The sequence below is a fragment of the Sprattus sprattus genome, assembly GCF_963457725.1.
Source record: "Sprattus sprattus genome assembly, chromosome: 12".
Classification (NCBI taxonomy): Eukaryota; Metazoa; Chordata; class Actinopteri; order Clupeiformes; family Clupeidae; genus Sprattus; species Sprattus sprattus.
This window is the reverse complement of record NC_137910.1, coordinates 592,964-607,963: the sequence shown is the minus strand read 5'-3', so window position 1 is coordinate 607,963 and position 15,000 is coordinate 592,964. Positions and strand designations below refer to the sequence as shown.

General features: G+C 40.3%; 1 protein-coding gene across 1 annotated transcript in view; it reads left to right on the top strand.

Moving 5' to 3' along the window:
* Positions 1 to 13,339: 13,339 nt before the first annotated feature.
* The window catches only part of oprm1 (opioid receptor, mu 1), a gene marked incomplete at both ends in the record, with an annotated part of 23,040 nt that continues 21,379 nt past the window's right edge, over positions 13,340 to 15,000 (top strand). Inside the window, one exon of the mRNA XM_080848406.1 lies at positions 13,340 to 13,596. Coding sequence (XP_080704532.1) covers positions 13,340 to 13,596 — 257 coding nt within the window. The remainder of the gene's footprint in view (positions 13,597 to 15,000) is intronic.

Genomic DNA, 15,000 nt, shown 5'->3' with positions numbered 1-15,000 from the left:
GCGTTGCGTTCTGTTTGAGTCTGTTTGCTGGGCAAGAAATGGCCACGCACTGAAGTTCTGATGCCTTGTTCCAGCAAAGTGGAGCTCCTTACACTGAACACATTAACATACAATGTAAAAATGACTAAACTGTGTGAGTAAGGAACTGTATAGGTTCTGATGCAGATATGGTGGTGTCACCCTGGTGTGTCTGTAAGAACACCTCTGGAGTCGGAATGCAGTCTTTAGGGGGTTTATGTAGCTATTGTAGGCAGCACAGCAATACACAGGACTCAGGCATATTCAGTGAACTCAATGATCTTTGCATTTGTGTTTGTGGTCTATCAAAAGGAAATAAAGTACAAATTATACATTAGTATGCATAAATAACGTTAACATAAAGGCTTAATATATACATATCTCAGACACACAGCAAATAGTGGTGATAACTATGTCATTATACTGTCATCTAAAAATCGGTTTTATTAACCTACAATTACAACTTTAATGCTATTAACGTGCAACCTTACGGCAGGAATAGAAAACTCACTTATGTTACAAATAATAATACAAGAAAGCTTATACATATTACACAGGTCTAACATACTCACTAACATTAATAACAGTTCAACTAAACTTCGTTTAGAGTAGCCAGGCATACAGCTAACATCTCCACATATTAACTAACACTAACATATTAGCTGCTTACTAAACTAATGTCTTTACAGTACAGAATTATCGCATACATTTATATAACAGGAAAAAACAGACCTACGGTTCGCCAGTGACGCACAAACATGTCTAAAAGGAATATGAAACTTTAATCAGTTAAGGGCTCTGACCTTTCTAACATACGAGACAGTCTGTAACATGAAGTCCTCAAACACAATGGATATTAGCCTGTTAGCAGAGGGAAAACGTATGCTAGACCTCATGGCATATGACAAACAAGATACATGCTGCATTAAATATCACATCGTATGTAGCACATGTTGCAGTTCACAATCTATGAGTATATTCACCGCTGTGTCATCATTATACCATATCTTTGTGGGTTTATCACTTATAAATACGTTTAGTATAGCATACGTACCTCTTTTCAGATCAGCGGCAATTTCAAACTGAAGTCTTAAAGGAGATGCCAGTTTAACCACGTTTCTTAAAAGGGTAATGCAATTTCACGTACTTAATCTTGTTATTTAAACACGCTGAGCTGGTATTGCCCCTTTAAACAACGTGGTTAAACTGGCATCTCCATTTAAGACTTCAGTTTGAACTTGCTGCTGATCTGAAAAGAGGTACGTATGCTATACTAAACGTATTTATAAGTGATAAACCCACAAAGATATGGTATAATGATGACACAGCGGTGAATATACTCATAGATTGTGAACTGCAACATGTGCTACATACGATGTGATATTTAATGCAGCATGTATCTTGTTTGTCATATGCCATGAGGTCTAGCATACGTTTTCCCTCTGCTAACAGGCTAATATCCATTGTGTTTGAGGACTTCATGTTACAGACTGTCTCGTATGTTAGAAAGGTCAGCGCCCTTAACTGATTGAAGTTTCACATTCCTTTCAGACATGTTTGTGCGTCACTGGCGAACCGTAGGTCTTTTTTTTTCCTGTTTTATAAATGTATGCGATAATTCTGTATTGTAAAGACGTTAGTTTAGTAAGAAGCTAATGTTAGTGTTAGTTAATATGTGGAGATGTTAGCTGTATGCCTGGCTACTCTAAACGAAGTTTAGTTGAACTGTTATTAAAGTTAGTGAGTATGTTAGACCTGTGTAATACGTATAAGCTTTCTTGTATTATTATTTGTAACATAAGTGAGTTTTCTATTCCTGCCGTAAGATTGCACGTTAATGGCATTATAGTTGTAATTGTAGGTTAATAAAACCGATTTAAATGACCAGTAGATGGCAGTATAATGACATAGTTATCACCACTATTTGCTGTGTGTCATATTAAGCCTTTATGTTAACGTTATTTATGCACACTAATGTATAATTTGTACTTTATTTCCTTTTGATAGACCACAAACACAAATGCAAAGATCATTGAGTTCACTGAATATGCCTGAGTCCTGTGTATTGCTGTGCTGCCTACAATAGCTGCATAAACCCCCTAAAGACTGCATTCCGACTCCAGAGGTGTTCTTACAGACACACCAGGGTGACACCACCATATCTGCATCAGAACCTATACAGTTCCTTACTCACACAGTTTAGTCATTTTTACATTGTATGTTAATGTGTTCAGTGTAAGGAGCTCCACTTTGCTGGAACAAGGCATCAGAACTTCAGTGCGTGGCCATTTCTTGCCCAGCAAACAGACTCACACAGAACGCAACGCAGGACTTGTTTCAATGGTGCCATGATCCGGATAAAATTATTGACTTTTTGGCTCCGGTCACCCTGATGATCGGCCACTTGGACGGTTGTTCAAGGATATACGAAAAGCCTTTCCAGTCCAAATCTCATAATTTCTTTCCAAAAGTTGTATTGATGTCTGCGTAAAGCTTTTATGTCTAAATATAAGCATTACTTGAACTCAACAGTTTCATTATTTTAAGTGATGATTTTCAACTTGTGTGCATATTTAGTTTTAAATAAATATTTGTACGTTTTCATCACTTTGGCATTTCTTTCCCTTTTCTTAAAATAATACTACTTTTACTAGTGTCTCTTTGGTATCTGCTAGCTTTTGCCACTCATTAATAAATGCCTTGTAAAGCGCATAGCAAGTCCTCACTTTAGATGGGCTCACACCATGTAGTCAACTAATCAGTAGTAACGCATGAGTTAATCATGAATTGAAGTGTTGTTAAGTGCTTGTTAAAGATGCAGTAACACTTACTATCCGTAGGCATATTTCTGAAGGCATGTCCAAATAGAATAATACATGTTTGTGTCCAGGTTCTGTTTGCAACCATTTATAAATGCTTTGCAAAGCATAGCAAGTCCTCACTTTAGATGGGCTCACACCATGTAGTCAACGAATCAGTAGTAACTTATGATTTAATCATGAATTGAAGTGTTGTTAACTGCTTGTTAAAGATGCAGTAGCACTAACTATCCGTAGGCATATTTCTGGAGGCATGTCCAAATAGAATAATACATGTTTGTGTCCAGGTGATGTTTGCAACTTATTTTTAAATGCTTTGTAAAGCATAGAAAGTGCTCACTTTAGATGGGCTCACATAATATACTTTACTAACCAGCAGTAACTCCTGAATTAATCATGGATAACCTAATTGGTAAGTATTTGTAACATATGTATTAACGCCCCAGCTATTAGTTGAGGCCTATTTCTAAATCATAACATTTTATTTAAGGCATGAACAAATGTAGGTCTAGATAGTCTGTTAATCATCAACTTCCAGGATTTAACTGGCCTTATACATTCCTAAGTACCTAGATAATAATGGTTAAATTACTTAGCGTAATTTTGGACAGCATTACTTACTATGAACAAGCCATTAATGATTGTGTGTACAAATGCTTTACTAATGATACATTATGTATGAACAATAAATAACTAATGGAGAACAAACCATTATCTAATAGTTTTTTAAAAGGCTTATTTACTATGAACAAACCATTTATAACTGTGTGAAGAAATGCTTCACTAATGATACGTTATGTATGAACAATAAATAACTAATTATGAACAAACCATTATTTGATAGTTTTTTAGAAGGCTCATTGACTATGAACAAACCATTTATAAATGTGTGAAGAAATGCTTTACTAATGATACGTTATGTATGAACAATAAATAACTAATGGTGAACAAACCATTTCCTAATAGTTAATAAATGCTTAATAAATGATGAATTGTGTGTAGTTATTATAAAGTGTTACCCAACTATCTATTTGTCAATGGAGACTGTCAGAACAACTGTTTACTAATAGGTAAAATATGTTTTTTGCAGTGTAATAGTGAATCTTGAGGACTCTCTCCTAAGATGTAGCTGTTTCTTTCTTTCAACAGCGCAACTTTGTCCCTGTTTTACATCAGGTCCAACAGGCACTGGCTTTTCCGACTGAGCAAGTAGACCTCCGTCATTCATCAGAGTATCCTCTAAATGTTTGGATGTTCTTGATGTATGAGAGGAAGGTCACACACACACACACACACACACACACACACACACACACACACACACACACACACACACTCACACACACACACACACACACACACACACACACACACACACACACACACAGACACACACACACACACACACACACACACACACACACACACACACACACTGAGAGGAAGGTCACTGTCTGCAAGCATTGTTTTTTCAAAATGTACACCACCATGTTTGGCAGACTGGATTCCACGTTTTGAGGAGACTCTTATGCTGTTACGGCCGGCTCTTGACCGCAACATAACAACAGAGGCAGACAATAACGGTTTCTTACAAAAAGCACGCGTGTTTATTCAGTCCAATATAATCTCAATGAAACGGCAACGTGTCTAAGGGTTTAGACGTCGATATCCTGAGCCAGGGAGTCAGGTGACCATTGATGCTTTTATTTCCTACACCTCGTCAGGTGTGGGTAATCAGTCATCAGTCTTCCCAAACGTCCTACAGGCCATGCATGGCCATTGCAACGTCTGTAGAGGCGCAGTGGGTCGTAACATATGCACTGCCTTGAAGAAGTTTAACATTGATTATTGGGAATGTGGCTCATGATATTCAGCAACAGCTATTCTGAGGCAAGTCCATGAAAACACCCTCAGCTGGGGAGGGATTGAAAAAGGGAATTTGGCAGCAAAGGCCTAGAGGCAGATTATGGTCGTCCTTTTACAGATACACGGAGAGCCCTGTCCGTCATGGCAAACTCTCTCCAAGCACCTCTCCATGGCCTGACGTGCACCTCCCAAATTTTGTTACTAACCGTTCCCGTCTATCCGTCAATACATCGCTTGTGGGTCGTAGTATGCCAACATTCGATAGCTGGCTCAGACTCCTAAAGGGGTTTTTACATTGCACAATGGCTATTTCTCTGTAACTTTTTTTGCTTTTCAACACACACAACCGAACCATAAATGAAAACTAGTCCATCGAGGCAACTTTGTGACCAGTGGTAGAAGTATATTTCGGCCTTAACAGTTGAAACCTGTTTAGAGAAAGAATGGGGGAAGGCTGCTTTGACAACTAGGGTGTACAATTGAAAAAAAGGAATGAATGAATGAATGTTAGCTTTAACAGCCACACAATTCTAAATGAGTACACCATATGTAAGTCCAGACAGAAGTCCATTGGGTGTCTATATTTCTATTTGAGTTGAGCATGGGGTTGGATTAAATTAACTTGTCAGAGATCTGAGTCCAATGCATCATAAGAAACCAGACAAGAAAGTGTGTGGCTGAATCTAAATATCTTTTTTTCCATCTGTGGTGACAAATCTGTCCTATTTGCTGATTTGACAGCTGTCCACCCAACTCAGCACAGACCTTCTTAATCCCAATAACTGGTTGTGTCTCAGGGTGAGCATCTAAGAGCTGAAATGTCACGTGATTTTTCAAGTTATACCACGAATGAAAGAACCATACTCAATGGACCATACTCAAAGAACCATACTCAAAGAACCATACTCAAAGAACCATACTCATAGAACCATACTCAAAGAACCATACTCAAAGAACCATACTCAAAGAACCATACTCATAGAACCATACTCAAAGAACCATACTCAAAGAAACATACTCAAAGAACCATACTCAAAGATCCATACTCAAAGAACCATACTCATAGAACCATACTCAAATAACCATACTCAAAGAACCATACTCAAAGATCCATACTCAAAGAACCATACTCAAAGGACCATACTCAAGGGACCATACTCAAAGAACCATACTCAAAGAACCATACTCAATGAACCATACTCATAGAACCATACTCATAGAACCATACTCAAAGAACCTTACTCAAAGAACCATACTCAAAGAACCATACTCAAAGGAAGGACCCTTAGAGTTGGAGATGCCACAGAGCTCAAACATGAGCATGCTTGGCAATTCAAAAGGCCAATAAAAGGGCAAAAACAACGCAAGGCAACACTTCCCCTCCCCATCTATCGGAACAAACCTCTTGTCAGACGGAAGGTGTGAATCTCGATTGTGATTTTGCAAGTAAAGTGCAGCTACATAAAGGGTGACCAGTGCCACCTGCGACAGCACGAGCACTTAAGGGGATAAAAACACAAAATGGCTGTCAGGGGTCGTGTGTTCACGCCGCCAGTGTTGCGGCTGCTGCCTCTGCTGTTGTCTCGTGCGGGCTGAGTGGCAGCTGCTCTAACCTGGTGACAATGAAATCAAACGTAAGAGGTTCCGTGACCACCACGCAACGGTGAGGTACGCAGTGTGTGTGAGGTACGCAGTGTGGCAGGGTTCCTGAGAGGTGTGTCAACCCACTGCATACCACAGTAAATGGGAAAGGCACTTTGTTACAATTCTGAGAAAGCACTTTACACATACCAGCAGCGGTGGAGGCCACCACACAATGCTCTGTGTCTAACCCTGAGGTTCAGTGTCATCATCAGAATAGAATCAGAATCAGAATCGGAAACAAATTTATTGTCAAGTAGGTATACGCCTACCTGCAATTTGCTCTGGTGTATGGGTGCATACAGTAAACATAAAACATAAAAACATAAAACATACACACACTATAAGTTCTACACATAACATAAAACATAGACACACACTAAGTACTACAGATAGAACACATTATGGAACCAGATATATATAAAAAAAGAGTGTATATAAAAAAGTAAAGTGAGAGGTAAAATGCAGAAAATGCAGGGCAGGTGTGCAAAAGTGTGTTTGCAATGTGCAGTGTAGTAGCAGGATGTCTGCAGATCGGCATCTGTCTCCTGGGTGGCTCCTCTGAACAACCCTCCTCAGCCACTGCCACTATTTGGCAGATGAAACATGCTCTCTGATATATTTGGCCTAGAAATGTGTAAGGAACGTGTGTTTTTCAAAGTATTGAAGATAATTTAAATGTGTCATGTTTGATTGTACTCTTGTCAATATCCAGATGACCAAAATAAAAAGAAAATAATAAAAAAAAGAAACATGCTCTCTGTTGCTTCCTACGCGTGCGTCATGGTGGGCAGAGAGGACGTATTCTCCCGTTCAGTCTCCAGTGTTCCAGAATGAGCCTCCTGAAGTCTGGCCCTCGTCTGGCCCTCATCACCCCCTCATCTGGCCCTCATCTGGCCCTCATCTGGGCCTCATCTGGCCCTCATCAGTGTTCCAGAATGAGCCTCCTGAAGTCTGGCCCTCATCTGGCCCTCATCACCCCCTCATCTGCCCCTCATCTGGCCCTCATCTGGCCCTCATCTGGCCCTCATCACCCCCTCATCTGCCCCTCATCTGGCCCTCATCACCCCCTCATCTGGCCCTCATCAGTGTTCCAGAATGAGCCTCCTGAAGTCTGGCCCTCATCTGGCCCCTCATCACCCCCTCATCACCCCCTCATCTGGCCCTCATCTGGCCCTCATCTGGCCCTCATCTGGCCCTCATCAGTGTTCCAGAAGGAGCCTCCTGAAGTCATGTCAGGCAACGCAGGAAATCCTTGCAGAATGAAACGAGCCTGCTTGGAATGCCTCCTGAAAGAGTGCATATTGTGCGACGGCTGTGTGTAAGACTTCACAAATTTGAGAAAATAGATGAGCTGTAGTGCCATTGTGCCACCTGTACTGTGGGGTAAATAATGTTCAGCTCCTGCAGCTTTATGCCGAGCTGAGTATATCTCCTTCATGGCTGCCACCCAAGCTCTCCTTTTGTGGCAATGTAAAACTTGTCTGCTGAACATGAGATTCGATTTTTTTTATTCCCAGTGTTGGCATGGTTGCATCCCCTGAACCACAGGCTGAAGTGCCTTCCTGTTCTGTGGGGAGAGACACACACACACACACACACACACACACACACACACACACACACACACACACACACACACACACACACACACACACACACAGGCAAGGCGGATGACATACTGCATCCTTCCAAAGCATCTGTGATTTATTTAATTTTTTTTCAAATTCTATTACTTAAAAGTTTTGAGTGTGGGGGAAAAAAAAGGAAGCGTTTCACAACAGATTTATCATTGAGAGCATGTTTATCTGATTTAGAAGGCTGAGCTTGGAGGGCTGACAACTTGCACTAACATTGGAAGAGTAGTGAATGCATAGTTTTAGGTTGTTGAAGGTTTGTCTGTTGTTTCTCCAAAGCATAGTTGGAAAGGTTTTGCATAATATATCTGTGTGTGTTTGTGTGTCTGTGTGTGTGTGTGTGTGTGTGTGTGTGTGTGTGTGTGTGTGTGTGTGTGTGTGTGTGTGTGTGTGTGTGTGTGTGTGTGTGTGTGTCTGTGTGTGTGTGTGTGTGTGTGTGTGTGTGTGAAAAGAAGAGGAAAAGAGAGAATACATTCAAATCTATTAGTCTAGAGGAGATGTAGGTCTTCACAGTAGACACTTTTTTCTAATCTCCAAAAACAAAAAGGTTTCGATTTTTTTTTTCTCTCGATTTAAAAAAAAATTGTTACTGGTCTTTTACCAGCATGTGCTATACACATGTATTCCTTCTTACATACAGCATGACATGAATAGATACTATGAGTATTTACTCTGAAATGTCCCTGAAATACTCACAAGTGAGTCAGTGGCTCACGTGGCCCAGTACTCCATTCAATTAGATTCAAAGAACATTCTATGCCCTTTGTTGTGTGTATTAGAATGATTCAACCCTCTAAAGAATCTTTAGAACTACATAAAGGCATTCCATATAGAGCAACATTTCTGTAACCAACATGTTTAAGAGAGATAAAAAAAAGGGCTCTTCATTATATGTTGCTGTATTAGCTGGAATGCAGCCCCTGAAGCAGACCTGGGCAAAGTGCGGCCCCAGGTCCATTAGCGGCCCCTTGGCTGTCCCTGACCGGCCCTCGGAGGTCAATGGAAAATTAGGAACCAAATGTCAAACGATAAAAATGTACCTTTAATACTGCAAAAACATGCTCATTTCTCATGCTGAATTGAGTTCAGCCTTTTGGTCCTGCCCTCCAAAACAGGCCTTCTATCTCATGTGGCCCCTTGGGGAAATGAATTGCCCATCCCTGCCCTGAATGGCTGAGGTGGCCAGGGCAGCGCTGTGCATCTGACAATAAAAGACTTGACTTGACCATCTCAGGTCCCAATCTGTCACCAGAGCCAGTCATAGTCTCTGAGCAGCTGTGAGAAATCCATGCAAGATCAAGGTGAGATCTGTTCAGGGGTCAGTGTCTGTTAAATGTAGTCTCTGAAGTCGGCTCCTATCGAGGGGATTGAACAAAACATCTCTGATGTGGCGGAAGAAACGACTGCCAGGCAGTGTTGACAAAAGCTGCTGGTAGTGTTTGTACAAAACACTAATGGCAAAACTCAATGGACTTAATGCGATTTGTGACGTGGTCTATTCAGAAAGTGATAAAAGTCGATGCCAATGCCGTGCCAAAAACATCAAATAAAGACAAACAAACAACAAGGTTCAAATGCAAAATGGGTCGACCGCTATCCCCTCATCCCTCCCATTGAGCATCTGCATTTCATGAACGTTTAAAACAAATAACTTTGAACGGAGCAGGATTGTAACACAGTGCAGCAGAGTTCCAACAGAGACCTTGCAACTGTTGCCAGGATGTGTGCGTCACCATGGCAACGGTCAGACTTCCCCACCACTAATAACCACGGAACATTGCTGTCCATGTTTCCCAACAGCACTTCAGAGCGATGATAAATCTCACATGTCTTGTAATTGATGCCAATTTCAATTATTTTCCAAGCAACATCCCTCCCCAACAACCTCGACACTTCTTGAGATTTCATTACACCAGTGCTTCACTCCTTCAAACCTCCTTTTATGGTGAACATTTTTTATGAGAAATGTTACATCAAAAATGGAGGAGCTAAGATTCCTGGCTTGCTGTGACACAACAGTTACAAACAGATGTTTAATCATAGTGAACTGTATTACTATTTGTTCTCTGGGTTGAAATATTAACCTGCTGTCTGGATGATACAAAATTGTCTTTCTTTTGTAAGGGGTTTTCTGGTAATAGGGTTTCAAAGCTCTATTCGATTCAATTCAATTTTATTTATTTATTTATTATTAATTAGAATAGTATCTGGGCACTTTACAGGGCCCAGAGCGTAAACCCCAAGAGCAAGCACTAAGGCAACAGCAGGAAGGAGAAACTCCTTTTAACAGGAAGAAACCTTGAACAGAATCCAGCTTTTTTTTTCTTTTTTCTCAGTTTTTATGATAAATTATGCCTCATGTTGTTGAAGAATACATTATGAGCTTCAATATGTTCATTATATTTGTGTGCTGACATTATGAACCAATTGCATACCCACTAAACTGTTCTCCAACCACTACTTTAAATGCTGGTTCTCTCCATTTGAATCCACTATCAACCTTGAATGTATCATGCATCATTTTGTAAATTGTAAATTTAATTGTAAGTAATCGGAAACAAGCAGAAGAATTCATACATACATCAGAATAAACATGTTAGCATTCATGAGGCTTACATACATGATACATACAAGATCACATGCAGATGGGTCCCTCCTTATCAGGTGGTTGGAGAACAGTTTAAGGGGTATGTCATGGCTTCATATAGCCAGCACACAAATATAATGAACATATTTAAGGTCATAATGTACTCTTCAACAACATGAACCCTCTGTCATGATTTACTTAATGACAACTAGGCCATTTACTATTCTGCCATTTATGGAAAAAGCCATATACTTGTTGTGACAGTTAATGTTTGACGACAAAACAGTGTCATGTCACGGTAATTCGTCATGACAGCTAATACGATGACATCTGCCATAACAGGCTGTCACTGATAAACTGTTAAAGTATTAAACATGAGCGCTGTCATGGCAATTGCCAGTCCTTTTAAAATCACATTTCTGTGACATTATGGGGCATCATTTATCATAAAAACTGGCATCTGTAATGGCATTTGTCACATATATCGTCTGAGGGTAAATGTAATAAATGAATAACAACAATAACAATTATAAATATTATTAGAAGTAGAAGTAGTTCTTAATGATTACTAGATTACCATATTTCATATAAGAAACATTAACTGTACTTCTATCTCTAATTCCTGATATCCCAAATGTTTTTAGTCTGCGACGCTGACCATCCCTCTAATGCCTTCTTTTCTCAATCCATCTGGGATTTTTGTTTTTATTTTGTCAATGTTATGTTTGGTTATATATATGTATATGTGTATATATATGTTAATGCCTTTTTTAAGTTGTTTAGCCATTAACACTCTGGCAGGGGGTGCATTTACATTTTAATGTTTATTAATGTACGCTGTCCCTCTTCAAATAATAAACAAACTGAAACTGAAACTGAAATTCTAAAGTTTCCAAATGTACAGGAAGTCATTAATACCCTAAGAGGTCTGGATTCCACCCCCCTCCAACAGAGAGCCTGATAAACACACCCTCCAAATGACTTTGTCTTCTTAACTCATACCTGATCCCTTGTGGATCTCTGATTAATTACCGTTTAGCATTTTCCTTGCAAGGTGCCACCACTAGGAGTTGCATTATCTTAATTGAAATCAATTCATATTGGATTAACATGTACAGTGGCGGTGATACATTCAGCAATAACAACAGGAACAACAAAACCGCTTTAAACTCTAAAACCAACACAACCCTTTAAGAACCCTACCATGTAGATCGAGTTGGATTTCCCATTAGCATCCTTCCTTCAAAATCGCATAAAGAGAGACCCTCTGCTTCGTAGCGGGGCACTAATTGGCTGCTGTCCTCCCGCGGCTATGGGAGACTCAGATGGCAGCCGTAAGCCTTGTGAATACCAAAGATCAATTAATGCCGGTGTAAATGGAGTTGATTTAATTCAACAGTACAACATGCAGACCGTTTAACAGTGGCACTGTTTTGCTTTGAAATGACTGGATGTGAATTCCCAATCCGCCAAAGCCATTTAGACATTACAAAAAGTTTCACTGGCCAGCAAATAACAAAAAGACAGCAGCACTGTGAAATCATTTAGATATATAGGCCTATGTGATACCCTTCCTTGTCTGTGTGCCTGTAGCAAGCAGCTGGGTACAGTTCCTTAAATGGATGTAATGATGGCTTTCAAGTGTAAATGTTCCTTCTAAACCGACGTTTAAATGTAAATGAAAACTATATCAAGGAAAATGTGTTCCAGTGTATACTCGTCTAACTAGGTTGTAGGCCTAGGTGTGTTAAAATGCAAAATAATGCAAAATAAGAGTAAACACATTAAGATATGTCCTTACTGCACCAACGGGGTAAGCCCTATGTTCCCACATTTCTAAGGATTTTTTTTCACTGACAATATAGAAAATTAGGCCCAATGTTCCCAGATTTATTTAGAAAAATTAGTGCCAATGTTCCCACAGCCCAATGTTCCCACATTTCTAGACTTTTCTGAAAATTAAACCCTATGGTCCCACATTTCCTGTTAAGCCTAAGCCGTTTTCAGGACAAAAACGCCTACAAATGCATGCCTTAAGTAAAGGATCAATTCCTCCACAATTATAGTCAATTTGCATGTTGCATGTTTGTCACTCCACAGCAACCCCATGTTGGAGTAGCGGTGTTGAGGTCAGGAGAGCTTGGAAGCTAGCTAGCTCCTTCAAATCTCCAGCTACGGAATGGTGAACCCTTAACTACCAGGCAGGTGTAGAAATGTGGGAACTGTAGGAGCATAGGGCCTAATTTTGTAATGAATATTAGAAATGTGGGAACACAGAGCTGTGGGAACATAAGACCTGGTTTTGAAAAAGCTCTTAGAAATGTGGAAACATAGGGCTGTCGGAACATAGGGCTGTTGGAATATAGGCACGCTCCCGCACCAACAGTAGAATGTGTTCAACGCTCACCGGACAATTTTCAAAACGATGCTGCCGCGGGTCATGTGCTTTACGAGGTGTGACGTCACGTAGCTTGATATAATGAACACGCGCTGGGAGAGAGTGTTCCGTTTGAACTGTATGTTTCCGAAATGTCAAGATCGAACCTCTCTCGCTAAACTCTCGTTTTCTTTCTTTAACCTCTCTACTGACTACTTGCCAGGTAGTGCAAGGTTGCTGCCCGTTTCTAAGACGCTGGCGATACTCAGGGTTCCCGACTACAGGCTTATCAGGCAGGTACAGTGCATTCCAGAAAGTGGCGAACAGTGCCGTGCGCCTTGCCTGCAGTGCGTGTATTCGGAGCGCAAAAAAGCACGATACTCTCGTGTAAGCAATGGCCGGAATTGGCAACGGCTCGGACTTTGGGTACCAGTATTCAAACTCTGTGTTGCTTAACGCCACTGCATACTGCTTGAACTTGAGTGATAACCTGACTCTTCTGGACGCCAATAATTCGAGATGTGACCGGCAAGAGAACCAGGAAAAGGGTTCGACGCCCGTGGTCATCGCCATCATAATCACTGCGGTCTATTCGATCGTTTGTGTTGTTGGGGTGGTCGGCAATGTCCTGGTCATGTATGTCATTATCAGGTAAGCACTTCCTAAAGTAAAGGTTCTCTGAATTCTCGCAACAAGTTTGGATAGACCAGTTCACGGTGCAGAGGTCATAACCATGGAGACAGCATCCTGAATTTGACAGCAGGATGATGGCTAACATTAATATCACATGATTTAACGTGTTGACAGCCTGTTTTTATTTACCTCGATGCAACGATTGCACTTTTGCCATGAAAGTACATAAACGGGAAGTAATGACACTGTGAATGCCATCCGCTTGGATGTAAACGAGTGCATGCTTCTTTAATTCAAGATCCAAATGACTGGTGAACGGTTGAATTCGGCTTAAAAATGTGACTTTGTACTGATCACATTACATGACTGTTTTAAGTGTAGGATATGTTGCTCTTGCGCCGCCATGGACATATCTGATATAATTGTGAAGTGAGTTCACATGAAAATTAGCTTTGTTTGTATCCGTAGCTTAATGTCGATGTCATGTTTTACACGATTTACGTGTAAAAAGTGTGAATGCTTCAGTCAGAAATACTACAACATCAGGATGTAGCCTACAGTAGGGTACTGTTTCACGTAAAGCAAGGAGCGTTTGACAAAGTGATGAAAAGGGGCTTTATGTTGCGCACATTGGAATGGCTTATTGTTTGTTATGAATGCATTGGTAATTTGTAATTGATGAGATTAACCTTCAGAGGATAAACGATTCTAGCGAGGGGCTCTTCATTTTCCTTATATATAGCCTTCTATTTACTGTCTCAACATGTCATCGGTGCCAAACCAGAGCGCTGGATTCAACATGTGATGTTGCATATACCGGATCTTCTCACGGCGTTGGTGTGAATTTATTATTTCAAATATGTATTGTTACAATATTTTTTCCGTATAGAGGCAGGACAAGATGTAGCAATGTTGACAACTGGGGGACATGGAAACCAGACAAACTTAAATCGGCCCTCTATTTAACCAAATTTTGACTAAAGTAATTTCGTCCGTGCTGCGCTAAAGCAGTACGTGACTACCAACACTGATAAAGACGGAGATGGTGTCAATATCTGACTAGTGGTCTCCCACGTGTTTCCAAATTATAGGGATAACGTGCATTTGTTCAGCATTAATTTGTATTAATCCGTTTAAGCCACTCTCGCATGCATAGTAGCTCGATGGAACATTCGAAATATGATGTTTTTATCTTATAGTATCTCTGCACACACAGTCTGCATATTTTGTGGCCCAGCGATCTTGAAGCGTTCTTATTGTTGTACATTTCTCTTTTGTCTGGTTGAATTTGGTTGATGATATATGAACAAAGTAGATGGATAGTATAAGTGAGTAACACGGAGAGAGGACGTAGAGGGATAAGCACTAAGGGTTTTTATTATTGGTGGATACCACTAGAACCAAATAGTTTTGCTTTTATTA